Genomic DNA, 18868 nt, shown 5'->3' on the forward strand with positions numbered 1-18868 from the left:
CCAGACTACAACACCCTGGTGCTCAAGCAAAGAAGCTCAAGACCATCAAACCCTGCCCCGAGGCTGCAGTGCACCGCTCATCCGCAATTAGTGTCCCAATATTTTTCACACAGACTTTTCACTCGATTAAACATCTTCCTGTGTTCTGCTTGTTACTGAAGTGGAACATTCAGGATGGTGTTTTTTCTTTGTCTATTTCCCCCAGGTCATCTTTTACTAGCCCCTGTTTTGTCTGCCTTTGTTTCCCTCACTGTGTGGCTGACTTCCTGCGTAAACTAAAGTCAGCAGGTAATGACCTTCATTTTGTACTTTATCTAAACTCCTGTGTGATCCTTTCATTATAGTGTGTTCTCTTGAAAATGACCGTGACAAGGGCATGGTGGCTTCCACAGGAATGTCTGGCATGCATTTGGCCAAAATAGCTCAGGTCAAATTTCGGTGAAAGGAAAAGATAAGTCAATGCTCCGTATGTACTGCGAAAGAGAAGAAAGACAGCTCTCACGTCTTGCGTTGCTAGATTTTTTTATTTTATATTTTGACAAGATAATCACAATTATAGGTGGGGTCCAAAGGTCATTTTCTTGTCAGACAAACAGATGAGATAATTCTTTGGATGGGTCCATGTCATGAGTACAACCACCTGAGTAATGTAGTGCACATATCAAACTTAACGGCTTTTTAAAATAAGCGATACCACATGATGGGGAAAATGTATTTTACTGTTCTCAGAATGTGTGGTTCACATGTAATCACCAACACCACAGACATTGGGTTGCATATGAGTTGGAATCATTCCATGGGATTCTGCTGGAATTCATGGGAATAAAAAGTTGAAGTTTGACTCTTCGTAGGGAATTTCAATGTCGTTGGAAAACACAAGTTAGCTTCATCCTGACTAAAACAAACAGATTTCAGACCAGTACAATCGAACATCGCTGCTTTATCACATGTGCAGATGCTTTCTAGATTTTTTTTTTTTTTTTTTAAGGGACAGGGGCTCTTTTCATTTCAGGTTTGACTGAGACGTGGTTGGTATATTTGAAAGTGTTGTGACAGTGATGGGAAGAATCTTTGGTTCATTTTGGTTGGGTTGGCGGGAGGAATAATACCTTAACATTTATGTTTTTGTTGTTCAGGTAAAGATTTGAAACTTGACAAAGTTCAACTTACAAATGAATTGTGGTCACTGATTCGGTCATAACTGCATACATACAACTATTATTTTGCGGCATTGAAAAAAAATATTTATGATCATCTCTATCAGAAAGAAAGAGTAAATCTCATGCTCTTTGCATAGAAAAGCATTCTGGAACTAATATCATGTGGGATAAAAAAAAAAACACCGTTTGGCAGCACGGTTGGCGACTGGTTAGCACGTCCGCCTCATAGTAGTGGTCTCGGGTTCAAATCTGTGTGGACTTTGCATGTTCCCTCTGTGCCTGCGTGGGTTTTCTCCGGGTACTCCAGTTTCCTCTCACATTCCAAAAACATGCATGGCAGGTTCATGGAACATTGTAAACTGTCCCTAGGTGTTATTGTGAGCGTGAATGGTTGTTTGTCTATGTCTAACCTGCGATTGGCTGGCAACCAGTTCAGGGTGTACCCCGCCTACTGCCCAAAGACGGCTGGGATAGGCTCCAGCACGCCCGCGACCCTGGTTTGGATCAGTGGATTAGAAAGTGTATGGATGGATGGACAAATCCATGTAATTTATTTATGTATACAGTACGTATATTCATGTATTCAACTGTTAAACTGTCACACGCAAACACGCACAGCATTTTTTGCTGCACCACAGTTTGCTTAAAATGAAACGAAATCAAGACCGATATACAGGTACGCGTACATCATGTTTGGCAGCATACAGAATCACCACTTTTGCTCATTTTTCTCATATGTGCTTGTCAGGAAAAACTTACAGTGCTTTTATGCATACCTCAACAAAAAAATAGCAATGAAATATGATTTTATTGTCTGGCACTGTTCGCCTCTCAGGTGGCCAGCAGAAAGTTTCCTTGCCTTCTCAGCCATGTTGAATTTGTGAAGACTTGCTCTGAACCTTCTGAAGAGTGCTGTACTCTTCTGGCACCACTAGATGGTAATGTAAGTGATCGTCACGTTTCAAGAGCTTGTGTTAGTAAATGACACCGCTGATTCTGAACAGGTTTAAATTTTACGATCGTCACCCCTGACTGACTTCTGAGTAGATTTACTGAGTTTGAGTGGAAAGGGGGTATAAATGCTCAAATTCTTCCCAATTATTGATTTGGGTGCATCCATCTTAATCTCTGTCTGAATAGCACCAAGCGTGCATCATGCGACACGTTAGCACAAGATCAACTTTCGGCAGTGCCCCTCACAGGTCGGTTGAACAGAAAGAAACAAAATAGAAGTTATTTTTATTTTATTTCTTTCTGCTTCCCAGTTGAGTAAAGGTGCCAGAGAACTCTGGCAGAACAAATCTTTGCCTTTGAAATAATTTGGGCACGAACTCGGAGGGCAGCCGTGAGTCAGAATATCTATCATTTCCAACTATGACTCGTCAATCTGGTTTGACCAAGGCCAGTTTTTAATGGAAGACAGACATGCACAATAAAGCAGACTGAAACTTTTCAAAGAGGTTATTGTATTTGACAGATCCCAATCTTATGCTGCTACTGTTTTTCCCACAACTTTAAATAGGAAGGGAAGATTGGAGATTTTTTTCATAAGTGACCTGATGACGACCATTTTTAACACAGATGTGATTTGTCTGGCTAAGAGTGGAAAAATGGCAGAAATATTGGCTTTCAGCAAGGCTGGGGGGAGGAAGGTTCCAGGGCTCAAGTGGATGGCTAAATTTATTTCATGATATCCTCTCGGAGCAAAGAAGATGGATAGTGATAGATGGTGGGTCAGCAGTTTTTTGGAGGCAGGACAGCAGTGGTTTAGAAGTGTGAGTGAATGTCTGTCAACTTTCCCTCTGAAAAGGTTGATGTTTAAAGGTCACCAGTGAAGGAAACTTGGCCAACCAACTTTTCGGTAATACTTAAAGCTGCATTATTTATTGTCCCATGTTGTCGAGTTATTCGGCGAAATGCCTCGGTGGTCTGTGGCGATGCACTGTTCACATTCAAGCAGTTGTTTTGAGTGGCCAAAAGAAAAGAATAGGGCACCTAAATGGACCAGAAAATTGGGAGCGATACAGTTTCGTTCTCGCAAGTTGTAGAATGGTTTTAATACAGACCGGAGTGGAGAAGCTGTTGAAGTTCTGCAGCAGCTGCGAAATGGAGTAGGTCAGCATCGTCACAGTCATGGAGGATGTTAGCCCGGAGCTAACCCCTAGCCACAGGCTTGAGGCACGGAGATGAAAAACTGTGATTCCAGGAAAGACGGTCCACACCCATACATCCCCGGGAGAGACTTACAGAGCGTCACACAATGACAGCAGATGGCATCACGAAGGCATGGGCGGCCGAAGACGGTTGCGCCATCGATTATGGATGTAGCAGCTTGCGCTGGCTGCTCGGCACCCCTTGGCTGAGGTAGGCTAATTATTGGCTAGCTAACTAGCAACAGTCCAGTCTACAAAAAAAAAAAAAAAAAACAAAAACAGTTCAAGGCACTGAGCATTTGAGCAACGTCAAAAGTGTCCGAATAGTTCCCACCGAAGCTGACGAGCTGTAAAGCGGCGTGGGAGATGGTCGAAAGCTGTTTACTGTATGTGAGACAGCGACATAAAACTGCAAAATATATCCAAGGTTTACTGCACGGAGTGTAAATCTTACACCTCTGAAAAAACAAACAAACTACAGTACTTCGAAAAAAAGACCAATACACAAGCGACAAAGAGCAGGAACAACCATATAAGTGCGAGCATGCTCTCTTCTGCCCAAATGACTCTTTGAATAGAGGGCTCCGTCCTTTTAGCAATTACCCACAATGCACTCCCGGCGGCCATATTGGAGGGCTGTTATAAACAAGCCATAGGGACGGCGCCCTCTATAGTTCAGGTTGCTAACTCCTGGTACTTACTCTTGGTAGCGGTTCTGAAAAGCGGTTACAGTACATTGTAACTGCATGGTTCTGAAAAAGTATAGTAGAAAACCAACCACACAGGGCGGGGCCAGGTTTTTATTTTTATTTATTTATTTTTTTAAGCTGGGATAGCCATCTTATCTGCTTACCATAATGTTAATGAGCACGAACTACATAGAAAATGGATAGATGGGAAAATGGTTTTGAAATTGAAAGTCACTCAGGGAATTTGTGTAAGACTCTTTTGGAAATGTTCAAAGATACTGGGATTGGTATTTCCACTTGCGATAGCATCTCGTCTCATCTTCATCATTAAGGCGATGATGACTCTGCATGCTTTGGAACTAAAGAGGCAATACCTCACGTTTGCCTGCAGGCAACCTCCACTCAGTTACAGTATTTCCAGGAAGCCTTTTATATAACCCAACATGCATTCAAGTTGAGAATGTCACACGTGTTCGCTTAATCCTGCTTTACGTGCACCTGGAGTGAATTGAACCGTGAGAACTGAGATTGTACCCTGTGATTGTACTCAGGTAGGTAACAATACAAGAAGAAAAAAAGACCCTCATCACAGCTGGGCTCATTCGCAGCTCGATGGGATATCGCAGAGCTCGTGTTCGGCTACGTTTACATAGCTCTACTTATAAACTAAGGAAACATACCCTCATTCCTTTACCATGCATCAACAGCATCTCAAGTGGAGCCCTCCCTTTCGCGCATATTTGATCGGGGGTGGAGGGAGGTGTCGTGGGGGTGTACCCTAGCCTATCCAAAGCCCATCGATCTTTATTTGTGATTTTTAGGGGGCGGACAAGAACGCTGCCCTTTCCTTCAGATGCTGTGAGACTGCGGCGGAGAGAGTTTGGGCATACGCATTTGTTGGGGGGACTCGTTAGGACAGGTTCACACGGCATTGCGTGCAGGATTTATGACACGAACGTCCAAATATGAACGCAACGGAGGAATAAACGACATTTTTTGCTTTTGTTTGTTTTATTATTATTATTATTTTTTGCCAGGATCTGGACATGGACATCAGTGGATTTTTACACGTGTTGGATTAATATGACCACGCCGTCGCATTACTACCAGGCTCTCTTCCAATTTGGGAATATTTGACACGCGTAATAAGGATCCTTTCCCCATGCAGGCGAGAATCATGCTTTATAAAATCCTTGCTTTAATAATCTTACAAGGTACGTACGGGTCCCGTCGTCGTGCAAGCTGCGCATCGCGGCAAACTTTTCCCTCGTTTCCTAATACTGTAATGTGTTTCCTGTGTAATACAAGGTGTGTTGAGGTGTGATGCTCGGGTCATATCCGAGGTCAGCCCCGGAGGTGTGTCGGGACCCAGCACGGAGTTGAACTCCGGTGGAGTCGCGGCTCGAAAGAATTCTGACGCGACGGAACCAAAGTCCAGATCGAAGCGCTGCACCTGTTATTCCTACAAGGATAAAGAGTGCATCTATTACTGCCATTTGGACATCATCTGGATCAATACTCCCGAGTAAGACATCACTTATTAAATGCGGCGTATTTTACCAAGCAAATATATCTTTTAGGTTTTAAAAAAAAGAAAACGGAAAGGACAAGGAAAGCGATATGATAATCCAATCTGATCTGCAAACAATTTTAATTTTCAAGGGCCCTTTTAAGTTAATTTAGTGTACTCTACCCATTTCATTTATGCTATAGTTTATACTATTTTATTGAAGCAAAAAAAAACCACGTGCAGCCTATACAGTATAGTTAGATTAAAAACAAAAAATTACAAATAAATTAGCTTTCATGGAATTTGACTGATAATGGCAAGGAAACAGGTAGCCTATACTGCTTCTGTATACCAACTATACATTGTAATTGGCTAATCTGTATAAGGTAAGGTATACAAGTGTATAATATGACAAGTGTATAGTGAAGTTTACATCTGACCCTTGCTTGTTACCTTCTCTGTTTTGGTTAAACTAACAGCACTGATAAGTGTCTCTGACCTTTTGTTGCTAATTCTTCCCTTTTATTGTATGAAAATGAACAAAAACATCATTAGTATATACCTGGCTCATAGCTCTTACTTATTTTGGATGTATGAGTATATTCAGAATGAAAGTACTTTGGTTTAGTTCAAGTCAAGTCAAGCTTTATTGTCAAATACTGTATGCTCTATGTGCAACATACAGCACAGATGAAATTACTTTCCTCTCTCAACCACAGTGCAAACATGCAGTGCATTGAAACACACACAGCTAAAAATAAAGGCGGCACACTGAACTGCATAAAGATACATAAAGACATAAATATATACATTGGAACAAACAAAACAATGAATAGCAAACAACAGCCAACCAAGGACACTTGTGATTATTGCGGGTTAAAGCTTAGGTAGTGAATTGTTTAAGTGCAAGAATCAGATCTCATATACTGTTTAGTTGATTGAAAGAAATAGGAAAAGTCTCTTGGGGCATTTACGCAAAAAGTACGCATGATTTACATACTTTTTTTTCCTCTGTTGTGACATCTTTGGGGTGAGTTGGTGCAGCATCTGAAGTAGTAGTCGTACTCCCAAGCCAAGTCGTTTAAATAAATGACTTGGCTCGGGGGATAAAGGTTGTGGCCCAAGATTGCTTCTTCAGGGGCTGATTGAGCAAATCACCACCTGTTTTATTCTGAATAATTTCCTTTTGAGGTTCAAGCGAATGTGACACTCACACATCAGATATGAAGGCGCTTGGTGCGTCAATTTTGCCAGTCAAGTTTATTGGTGAACGCAAAACATTTGTGAAATGTTCTTTTTTTGCGGCACCTTTTAATTAACCACACCAGAAAGCCTCAAGCACAGGTCAGTTTTCAAGTGATGACAAGCCCAAGACACAAGATACAGCAGCAGTTATTTCAAATACTCCCTCAACTTTATACACCCACTAGGGGCTTTCTATTAACCCTGAACAGGACGATTAGCAATTAATTTAATGAACATGTTCAGGTCCAACAATGCATTTATTTCACCATCCCAGAGGCTTAATGCATGATCAAAAAAGAGTAAGTAAGTAAGTAAGTCACAAACACAAAGGTTAAATATAAGCATTTCCGCTATCTAATTATTTTTTGATAACTCCAATACAGACAATTAATTAAAACTTATATTGTATTTTTTCTATGTTGAGGATGTGTGTGAGGGAGAGTTGTGGAGCAACTCCTGGCAAACGTATGTCAAATGGCTAATCGTTGAAAATGTTGGCTGAACTGCTCAAAACAGCTCGATAAGCAACAGGCACGAGCAGACAAAATTTCAAGTTATGGAAACATTATATAGTACATCTGTGTTTGCAGCTTGGAAGGGAAAAAAAACAGAAAACAATCTGTAAACATAGAGCGAAAGTTGATGTTTGAATTGAGGTTAACCGAGAGTCAGCCAAGTTTTTTCCTTCCTGGTGATCACTTCATGACGCTTCATTAATCACTGAGTGAGGCGAGTGGCAGTGATTGTGATTGAGACATGAAAAATAATCCGTCTTTCTTTGTCAAAATTCCCACAAGGCATATATAGGACTCACTTTGAGTAACTGATCTAACCTTTGGCCTGAAACATCTTGAATTTTTTTACAGGAAATATAGTGACGGGGTTTAGATCACTCCATTGACTGGGAGGATGATGCAGGAATGAATTTATGTTCACCAGATCAATTCAATATGCGCACTTGCACCAGTGTCTGCATGCTTTGGCAGTTAAGTGAAATGTTGTGTTGTGTTGCACTGACACAAAAGTACTTTGACGGTCATCTCAGTAGCGTGCAGTCCTCTGCGGAGTTGGAAAGAAATACGGGCAGCAAAGAAGAAATAAAGATGATCATCAAAATGTCACAGTGCCATCACTCGACAAATGAAAATGAGAGAAAACAAATCCCCGCCTGCTTTTATTCTGAAAATGTCATGGACTTTGCTCATGTTCCAGACATCACCTAACTGTCATGTAAATCGGTGCTATTTTTGCTTGTTTAACTGCGCTGTCCGTTCAGTCATAGGGACCTCAGCAGTTTAACAAGCTGTTGCTGGAGACTGATCAACCCCACGATTTGTTCCGCTTTAAAAAAATTATGGCAGAAGGAAATAATCCCAAAATCAGTCTGTTGCCAGTAGGAATGGACATAATAATGAATCGATATACTGTATTGGTCTTTAATCAAGCTGCTGACTGCGTGGAAACCATCAGCTGGCTCAAAAAATACAACATGGCCGCAGCTATGGGACAATGAACTGCATCCCCGCTCACCTTTTTTTTTTTTTTTTTTTTTTTTTGCGGGATTATTCTGAGATGTGGTCGGATATGATGACGTCATGCATGAAGTTTTTTCCAACTCTAGTGTTGTACTCTTTCCCCCTAATTGGGCCTTGGTCTTTAGAAGTACCATTAAAAAAATTATAATGCCAGTGAACATCATCAGAAAGCAATCAGGTGATACATAACCCAAATAATGAGGCCCACCACATTTTTTCCCGAACGCTTTATAGAAAGACTTACTGCCTTGCTTTATTGAGGTAGTTATATAATCATCCTTTTGTGGGCCACAGCTGTCACAGAACCATTAAAATGACTTTGAAGCATAATGTGAATTGGCAGAATGATGACAAGCGCAAGAAGTTGGGCGTGCTCAGGAAACATGGAGACTGTTTGTCCCCTATTACAGGACACGGGGAACCAGTCGTCTGACCGCACTTGAGTAGAGACAACAGCGTATCTCCATGGTTGTTGATTTTTGTCATCCATTTTGAATAACTTTTTTTTCCAGCAAGACAGTCTTTTGTCTGTGCTCTCTCTTCCCTTGCCAAGACTGCTGTGGGCTGTTTCAGCTTAACAGCACTCCTTCTTACCACTTAACAAGTCAGGGCAGATTGACATATTTGAATGGCTTCATTATATACAGATATTGTACATGGATTCTACATTATTGATCAATCAATCAAACTTTATTTTTATAGCACTTTCCATATATACAAATGCAACTCAAAGTGTTGCGCAATGAAATAATCCAAAATACAGCATAAAAAGAGGACCCTGCCACTCCACCCAACATACACAGATACATATCCCCACAAGCATGCCTGTGCTCTCTCACACAAACACACACACACACACACACACACACACACACACACACACACACACACACACACACACACGCGCGCGCATATACACACACACACACACACACACACGCGCGCGCATACCCTGATGAAATATACTGTATTAAAAAAGACATTGCAAGGCAGAGAGAAACCAAGGGGAGCTCATCCACACTGACAAGAATGACAGTCGCCACACCTCCCAGCATGGAGGTCCACCATGAGGAAACACTGGCGCTAAAAAAAAAAAAAAAAGGCTACAATTAAAATAGGTATATAAATAAGTTGTTCAAAAGCCACAGGGAGTCTATGCAGCGATTTTAAAACTGATGTAATGTGTTCCCACCCTCTGGTCCTTGTCAGGACTCGTGCGGCGGAGTTATGGAGTGGCTGTAAACTTGAAATAGGAAGACCAGAGAGCAGGGCATTACAATAATCTAAGCGAAAGGAAATAAAAGCATGCATCAGCACCTTGATATACACTAAGTAAGTATATAATCTTTGCCTTCAAGTATAATTTTGAAGCCACTGGGACATTATGTTAGCCCTTTGCAAAGAGGCCCTTTGCTATTTTTAAGATTTCCGAATCCGTGTGATGTGAAAGGATCATTGCACTTGGTGTCATTCATGAAGGCACACTGGAAACTAACACGTGACATTTGATAGTGTTTTGCTCAAGACCAAACTATTCAAGACCAAGACTTGCCAGACAGCAGAACTCACCAAGAGCAAGAAGACTTTTGAGAGTTGAGACCGAGTCAAGAGCAAGACCGAGACGAGCCAAGACATTGACAAGACTGAGACTATAAAAATCCGTTTGATTTATCATTCTCCCTTTAATTTGATGCCGTTGGTTTCACATTGTCTCCATCGTGTAATTGAGTTGAAGACAGAATTTTCACATCACAGTCAGTTTTCATTTGAATGTTATTTTATACATGAGGTCGTTTTGGTTGACTAAGCCAAATGTAATTACTGTTGTGTTAGTGGCCATATCTTGCTCCGGACTCTCCTTGCTCAGTTTTGTACTTAGGTGTGTGTGTGTGTGTGTGTGTGTGTGTGTGTGTGTGTGTGTGTGTGTGTGTGTGTGTGTGTGTGTCTGTGTGTGTGTGTGTGTGTGTGAGTGTGTGTCCACATGCTTCCTGGCGAATCGAAGCAACTCCTCTCATTCCCATTAAATTCAGGAATGTTCTACATGCAGGAAGCATAAACTGACTCGCTGGCTCCATGTCGGCGAGTGACACGTTCAAGGTATGCTTATAAGGAACTGCAATAAGATAGCCACTGGTGGATGATATAAAGTTGGTCGCTGTGAACTGGGCACATGGAGACTGCCTTCCATCCCAGATCGTGTGCGCTTTCAGCTGTTCAAAGGTTTAGTCCACTTTCTGCCACCAAATTTTCAGGTGCGATGTGTAAAAAGAAAGTGCCTTCGGTTCGCTGGAAGCACGGTGCAGCGCGGCCTTCAGATATCCACAACTTTGTTCTTCCTATCCACAATTGTTATTTCAGAAATTTGCAAAGTCATTTCACTGATGACAAGTGACATTACTTTTGGTATTCATATGTATGGCAGTTCAATTGTAAGTCTGTAATTCCAGTTTGAGATATGTACAAAGCCATTTTAATGTCATTTTAATTAACTCTACAATAATTCCAGTTCAAGGGCGGCCCGGTGGGCCGGTGGGCCAGTGGTTAGTGCGTTGACCTCACAGTGCAGAGGTACCGGGTTCAATTCCAGCTCCGGCCTTCCTGTGTGCAGTTTGCATGTTCTTCCTGGGCTTGCGTGGGTTTCCTCCGGGTACTCCGGTTTCCTCCCACATTGCAAAAATGCGCATGGCAGGCTGGTTGAACACTCCAAATTGTCCCCAGGTGTGAGTGTGAGCATGGATGGTTGTTTGTCTGTGTGTGCCCTGCGATTGGCTGGCAACCGGTTCAGGGTGTCCCCTGCCTACTGCCCGAAGACAGCTGGGATAGGCTCCAGCATGCCTTGCGACCCTTGTGAGGATAAAGTAGATCAGAAAATAGATTGATGGATATCTGTAATTAATTCTCATTCAAAGCTAATTTGTTTGATAGGCAATGCAACAACGGCACTGGCAAAGAAATATCACCTGGAGCGCTATTTGAAAACAATAGACATGAGCTACGAGTGCAATGTTCCTCCACTTATAAGCATGACAAAAGTGATTCCTTCCTCGAAGTACCGGTCTCCCTTCAGCTTGCGTATTCATCTGCATTAATCTATTATTGATGGGGGGTGGAAGGGGTTGATGCCTCCCCGTAGGTAGATGCCCTGGGGCCAGTGGCCCCATTGGCCCCACCCTCTGCATGCATTCCAGTGTCAGGTCTCCCACAAAGGTAGGCAGTGATTTTCATTTTTTTTTTTTTGTAAATTAAGAGTTTGATACCTGTTTTGTAGCTGGTTTATTTTTCAGTTTCATTCATGTTAGGGTCAGTAATGACGATTGCTCATCATGGCATGTGTGTGTGCATATGCGTGCGCATCCATGCACAAGTGTATGTGCGTGTATGAGTTTTATGAAAACAAGAAAAAAAAAAGAGCGATGTGCTACCGCAGGTTTGAAAAGGTGTGTCGTTTTGTGATGCTGACATTTGAAATGGTGGACCGCGTGAGGTTGGCTGCATCAAAAGTAAATCTTGGGTCAAAAATATTGGGCACCCCTGATCGATGGCAAACAGGAAATCACGGTGCATCAAAATCCTACTAAAGTCTCATGACATCAGGCTGTTTATATACCTGTAGTGCAAAGCATGTGAGCCTGTGGATGGGCTTATGTTACAAGGTCGAATATAGTGTTAATCATTCCTCCTGCTTGCTCTGTCAGTGGTATGACAGATTCTTCAAAAATTCCTGGATGTGGAATTTAACCCGACTGCACAAAAACATACAAAGGGAAAGGGAAAACTGCTGCTGACTACTGCGCACTTTTATATTCAACATCCAATGGGTACTCGGGAACTAAATGGATACATTTTCGCAAAAGCAATATGTTGTGCTTCCACTGGTTTGATTATGGTATTGTAATTATATGTAATATGTTGTTTTTGAAATATGAATTAAGCACATTAATGTATCAATTTTCATCCATCTCAGGGGCCATTTCAGCCAATATTGTCTTCTGCGGTCGACCGAAATTGAAACTATATCTATATAGATATATAGATATAGATGCCGTAATTTCTGGACTATAGACCGCACCTGATTATAAGGCACACCACTACATTTTTAAAGGAAAAAAATATTTTGTACGCACATAAGCCGCACCTGTGTATAAGCCGCAGGTGCCCATATTGTAACATGAGATATTTACAAAGAAAGACAGGACACAGGTGGCCGTAAGAAAAGTCTTTATATAAGCCGCTTCATGAAATAAGCCGCAGAGTTGAAAGCGTGTGACAAAAGTCGCGGCTTATAGTCCGGAAATTACGGTATATAGATATAGATGTATAGACAGCAAAATATAATCCATTCATCATTATTAAAAAAACTACACAAATATTCATTGTGTTCAGTGTACGTTTTGCTGTATGTGTCAAAATTTGCAAGACTGCACTAACAGACTACCTGGCTCTGCTACGAGCCAGCAATTAAATACTAAAACAAGTCAGAACAAAAAAGGCAGGACAGATGCATTGTGTCTTCATTCGTCATTGTGTTTTCATCTCGATCGAAGTTCCAAAATCAAGGAAGTAAAGCATACAATGATATGGTAGAGTATGCACAATGTGGGTTTTTCTTTTTTTTTTTTTTAGTTTGGCCACTCCAAATTGATATAATCCAATTTTGATTGGTTCGAAATCCTTTTCTTTATTTTTCCGTTTCTAAATTCTGTCATACAGTTAGAATGAAGTATATTTTAGCAGGCATATACACTAGTCAGGAACTCACCCTCATACTTCTGGACACATGCCTGATGCACAGATTATGCAGCCTTTAACATATGTGGTTCATTGACATGCTCTGTCATTTATCTTGTGATATGCCATAAAATATGAAGACATTTGTATGGGCATGTTTTGCTGTCGTTGAACACTACCGCCTTTGTTTTGTGGAACTTTCCAGACGCACGGTACCATATGGAATGTCGAGCTACCAAGGAGTTCAGCGAATGCGACGTGCTCTTGTTGGACGACCGAGTGGGCACGAGCAGAGAGACGCTCAGCGTTGCATGTGTGCTTCTCTGGATCAAGACGCAGACTGCCATCACTTTTGTCAGTCAAGGTCAGTTGTTTTCACACTCTGCTGTCATTATAAAGTCGTCTTACAAAGCTGGAAAGTCAGGGCAATTTTGATGCTCAGCTCAAGTGTAGCACAAACTGCAGTCTAACTGTGCGCATGGGTAGATTTTTCTTTCTTTTGGCACGTTTGGAGACGGGCGCAGTCAGAAATGGGCGTTTGCACTGTTGTGGGAGTGAACACAACCACTTGATTCCTGGGCCAATTGAGGCCACTCCTCTTACAGTATTCCCCTCATTCCTAAATTGAGTGAAGGAGAGGTATGCGGTCTATATGGCGGAAGCATAACAGACTCACTGGAGTGCATGGAATGTATGTTTATAGGAAACTGTAAGAAGATTTTCACTTTGATGTGCTCAAGGGGGAATGTTTGTTCAGCCCTCACATGAAAGAACATGTATGTATTTACTGTAAGAAGAAAACTTGGGAATCCAACTGTGGTAAAAAAAAAATATATATACTTCATGAAAAATGATGAGATTTCCCGAGTGAAATAGACTTGGACATGGATTTGACCCGGAAAAAAAAAAAAAGTTACCTTCTTTAAAAGTCATAGTAACATCATAGTACTTTGTAGTTGTTTTAAAACAAGTCTAGTTTTTTTCCCTTACAACACAAACTTTGAAAATAGTTTCTTCATACAATTTTTGTTGGAGCTTTGCTAACTCCACGTGGGCATTTTAAATGTGCTAAAGATTATATTGTAGACCTCCATCAGCCCGCCTTTTCCAAAATGCCAAAGAAATAAATGGGAATAAATAATGTTTGTCAATTATGTCGTGGCAATCTCGACATAACATGCAAATATGCTTTCTGGGGGCTGTGATTAGACATCGCAGGAACTTGATATTTGGAATGTACACAGTGGTACCACATGTTATGAACTTCATCTGTTCCGTGACCCCGTTTGTAACTCGAAACATTTGTAAATCGAGGTAAATTTTTCCCATGGAAATGTAATGAATCCCAAATTATGTTACATTTATATATCTATATATCTATATCTATATCTATAGATCTCTCTCTCTTGGAGGTCTTGTCAATGGCTGCTATCTCCGGCGCCATCTCAGTAGATTTCCCTTCTTAAATGATTTGATCGTGACAGCCCTACAAGTATTTTACGATTTAACAATTGTTTTGGATCTACAGCATAAACCGAAGCATAAAAGTTGCCCAAGTAAACCACTTCACATGAAACACACATGCCATAAAATAAAGCATCAACAGTTTATTACTTCTGCGAAGATTCTCAAAAGTGATGTGCTAAATTTTCTAGCTTGTGTGCTTAACACGGATAAACTCACTATTCACTTTGAACGTGCAGGTTTACAGATGAGTGATGGGCAAATGTATTTCTGAAAGCTCTCAACTTCTGCTTTTGTGTCACGGTCACAGTGAATGGAATAATGCTCGTCGATTATTGTTTCCATGTCTCCCAAATGTCAGCTCAATCAGGCGGTCCTTCTGTGATTTGAAGCAATGTCATTCCGTCTCCATTGCATAATTGCTTTTTTGTCCCGAGAGATGTTTAACTTACTGGGTCACCTGGCGAATTTTTTGTATCAATTTAATTTTGTGCCTTAATTTAATTTTGTTTTTTCCCAATCAAGCTCTGTAGAGACTGGACCGAAAACAAGTTTTCACAGAGTCCCGAGGCCTGGCTGACAGTTGGACGCCTCTTCATCTTCTGCCGTTTTCTTCAGGGAGTGGATACATCCCTCATCTCCATACCAGCATTCTCTGTTTGGCACCCTTGCTTCCACAGGTACACTCCTATTCAAGGAAAGAGCTTTGGAGATTGACACTGCCGACATTCCTGAGCATCGTAACTCTGGGAGCAAGTTCCGTCAGGCTGAGCAGCTTTCAGAACACCTTCAGCAAATTTGAAACACTACAGTTCTCCGGAGGCTAGTCCCTCTTTTTTTTTTTTTTTTTTATGTTTTTACATGACCTTGACCTTATGCCAACCTTGATTAGTCTCCCTTTTTTTGTATTCATGTCTGCTAACATATTGTGAACTACATTTTCTTCCAAAACGAGGAGAGCTGTAAACGCTCAATAAACCATGGACGGCTTTTCTATATAAATGGTGGAAAACAAAATGTGAGTTATGGATGAATGTACTGAAGCAGGGTACAATTTTAGAATACATACGAATGATTATGAATAGACAATGACCCTTCTTTATTGCCGTGTTTTCTGATATTATGTTTAATGACAAAATTGAGGACTCATTTTGGACAGATTATTTTTAACAGAAATAATATAAAAGTATATGAATAATATTAAACATGTAAACTCTGCTCTGTTCTGCCCTAGCTAACCTTAGCCCAAGAGAAATGTGATGTTATTTTACACGTATACATATTGTAATTGAGATTTCTATAGAGCTCTATAGAGGCCTGCAAGAAATGAGCATCATCATCATCAAAAAAACAAACAAACAAACAAACAAAAAAAACAACAACTCACAATAACACTGAGAAAGTTGACTGGAGCATTGACTCTTTAGGTTTTAAAGATTCATAAACAAGTGTAGTCACAACATGGATCAGGTACGTGCTGATGTCATGTTTGCAGGAGCCAAACCTTTAATTATTTTTCCCTTCCAAAATGTTGTCTGGTTATTTTATCGGCTACTTCATGAGTCTTTTCATTAGAAAAGAATGGCTTGACGGCTATTGGATGGGGAGTTGATGAGAGAATGAGATACCCAGTTCCAATTTTTTCATGGAATCAGACCGGTGAGAGCTTGCATGTGCAATGCGTGTTGATTTACTGGAGGGCATTATTAATCAATCACAAAACACCTCAGTCGAGATGGAATCTTACTCTGAGGCTGCTAAAAAAATGTGTTGCCCAAGGCCTCAACAGACTGTGGTTGGATTTTAGTATCGAGCTTATCCACAAAGGGAAAACAGTATCAGTGAAAATCAAATGGCAACATTTTCCGTTAACCTCCGGGTCTAGAATTTCTCCTCTCGCCTGACGAGTAAGTAATTCCTTCCCCTACTGTGCCTTACTACTACTATCGGTCCCCCTCGTCCATTTTCATACAAACACAAAGCAAACAATATTTGCTTAATTGTCTCACATTCTGACAAGTCTTTACATGATTACATTATTTGTGATGGGTACGATAATTGTGTCATAATGTGATCTACTGCAGAGAGTAAAGGAACACTATTTTTAGTGGGTCCCGAGGCTTATACTGGGGGTTACAGTGTTGTGTATTTATGATAATTTACAAAATGTCTTTTTCAACGCCGCATCATAACAGTTGATAAAGCATTCAGTGTAATGCAAAGAGAGTTATAATTAAAACCAGAGCAAAGAAACCACTTGCTGACTGTCGCATTTTTTTTTTTGTGTGCATCTGAAAGCAGATCGAAAACATGCTCAAATTAATTTGAAGTGACTGGTTCAAATCCCACTCTCATTCTTCAGCCACACTACAGTCAGAAATCATTCTAATTCTACCTGTCGCGTTTCCACCTGTACGAAGGGTGCGTATGCCCAAAAATGTGGCGTATGCATTTTTCCACGCTCCTGCTCAATTCTTTACCTTGTCCCTCTCTGCAATTTTGCGTAAATTCAACTTCCATTTCCGTTCTTATGTGGATGACAGCCAGACATCCCTTCCAGAGGCGATTGCTCTAAGACTGCAAGGGAAGCTCAGCTTCCCCTAAAATGTCAAAAAGTAAGTGATCAAATACATGTGTGTACATATAATTGTGTGGACATGTCATTGACTAAATATGCGCTCCAACGCGCCCAACTTTTGTTCCGAATCAGCTTCTTAATACTGGTTACGACGCAACTCTCTTCTCATTCATTCCCGCAGCTTCACTGTGCTTAAAACGGTGTGGACGCTGAGCGTCTGCAGCGCGGACGCTGGGCGTCTTGAGAGTTCTGAGTAGGTTGTCCCAATTGAAACGAGACGAGTCATTGGATAAATGCTGGTTTTGTCGCGCCCGTCGGATGCTCAGCGTCTCTGGGAGTCGATGGACAGTGGGCGTGTATCGGCCCGCCCGGACGCTGAGCTTTTCTGCATGACGATTGGATGATCTGTCTGAGGCTGAATCTCTTTTTGATTGACAGCGAAATGAGCCAATCATCGATCTTTTGGTGTAGGCATCCGTGGGAGCATTTTTCCAAGTCTCATTCTGTTCTGAGTTGAACTGGAGACTTCTAATCATTTTAGGGATACTCTCTTTGTTGAAAGCGACTAGTGACAAATTAATCTTTTATTTCTGGTGGCTTTTATTGTAGTTGCTTGTGTTCGCAGACTGACTTATATCACCAAAGGGTCACAGATCATTTCTTTGAAAAGGAACGGAGAGTAGAATTCACGTATAAATAAACAGACACATTTTTTGATGAAATTGAGCTTCCCCTCCTTGACAGACCAGCATCTGCTACTGATCCCTTCCCGCCAAACACACCACCCTTTCTTCCACCTTCCTCCCGTGTCGATTGCCCATCCGAATTCAGACAATGGTTCGCCACAGAACAATGACCAAACAGAAGTCCTTTTTTTTTTTTGCAGGTACAAAGCCCGTACTTGCCAAAACGGACAGTTTTTCAGTCACATTGGAAAACTTTTTTTTGTTTACTCAGGCTCAGATTGGAGGTGTCAGCCATGATAACACACTCACTTTTGAATCCCACATTACGTAACATCACTCTGTCCGCTGACATCAAGACATGGACAAGAGGTGGAAGGACTTAGTGTACCGCATCTCATCTGCTATGCCCCTCCGAATGGATACCAGGTCGTGGGACAACGACAAGTAGAATTGTCTTCCACTGACAAATCGTGAATCAACTCCGCTCATTCCTCACCATTCATACTGGCGCTATCCAGGTCCATAACCTTGTCACCCCCGTTTTGACTCATACAGCTCACTTCTGTTTGGTCACACCATAAGTCATTCCACAAGCTAGAGTGTATTTTGAACTCTTGTGATCCTTGTGACCACCAAAATGCCCTCCAGACACCCTCGCACTTTACCGCAATCTTGGAGTCGACTCTACAACACGACATCCATCTTGTTAAGACCTGACCTTACTTCCGCACTGCCAACTCTTTCATTCTTTTCAGATCCAAGCTCAAAATATGCTTTTTTCCAAATACTGTATCTAACATCATTTAACCTCATTCATTTATTGCATCTCATCCTTTGCTCCTTGTTTATGTCATGTGTTCCATTCCGGAACACAATTGGATTCCACATATGCAGACAGGGATAAGAGTTGACAACAAATGTTTATTAAGGAACGCTCTGGAACACAATTGGATTCCACATATGTAGACAGGGATAAGAGTTGACAACAAATGTTTATTAACAGATTGTAAGACCGACAGAGTACAACGAAAACTCTGGTAACAAGGAAACGAGATAAAACAAGGAAAAAATACAAACGAAAAATCGCTTGGCAGAAGAGGACAAGGAATCCAATCACGCA

At 41.2% G+C, this 18868-nt stretch overlaps 1 protein-coding gene across 2 annotated transcripts; it reads left to right on the top strand.

Moving 5' to 3' along the window:
• The first annotated feature begins 4457 nt into the window (after positions 1-4457).
• edn3b (endothelin 3b) lies at positions 4458-15925 on the top strand. 2 transcript variants are annotated; one of them, XM_019888086.1, is made up of 6 exons: positions 4458-4553; positions 4824-4921; positions 5040-5216; positions 5311-5527; positions 13226-13384; positions 15010-15925. In XM_019888086.1, exons 3-6 carry the CDS (start codon positions 5165-5167, stop codon positions 15062-15064), a joined length of 483 nt encoding a protein of 160 aa, XP_019743645.1. In that variant the 5' UTR covers positions 4458-4553; positions 4824-4921; positions 5040-5164; the 3' UTR covers positions 15065-15925. The 2 variants fall into 2 exon arrangements, with proteins under 2 accessions (XP_019743645.1, XP_019743644.1); XM_019888085.1 differs by having other exon boundaries at positions 4824-5216.
• The last annotated feature ends 2943 nt before the right edge of the window (positions 15926-18868 follow it).

The sequence above is a fragment of the Hippocampus comes genome, unplaced genomic scaffold (genome assembly GCF_001891065.2).
Source record: "Hippocampus comes isolate QL1 unplaced genomic scaffold, H_comes_QL1_v1.1 scaffold14, whole genome shotgun sequence".
Classification (NCBI taxonomy): Eukaryota; Metazoa; Chordata; class Actinopteri; order Syngnathiformes; family Syngnathidae; genus Hippocampus; species Hippocampus comes.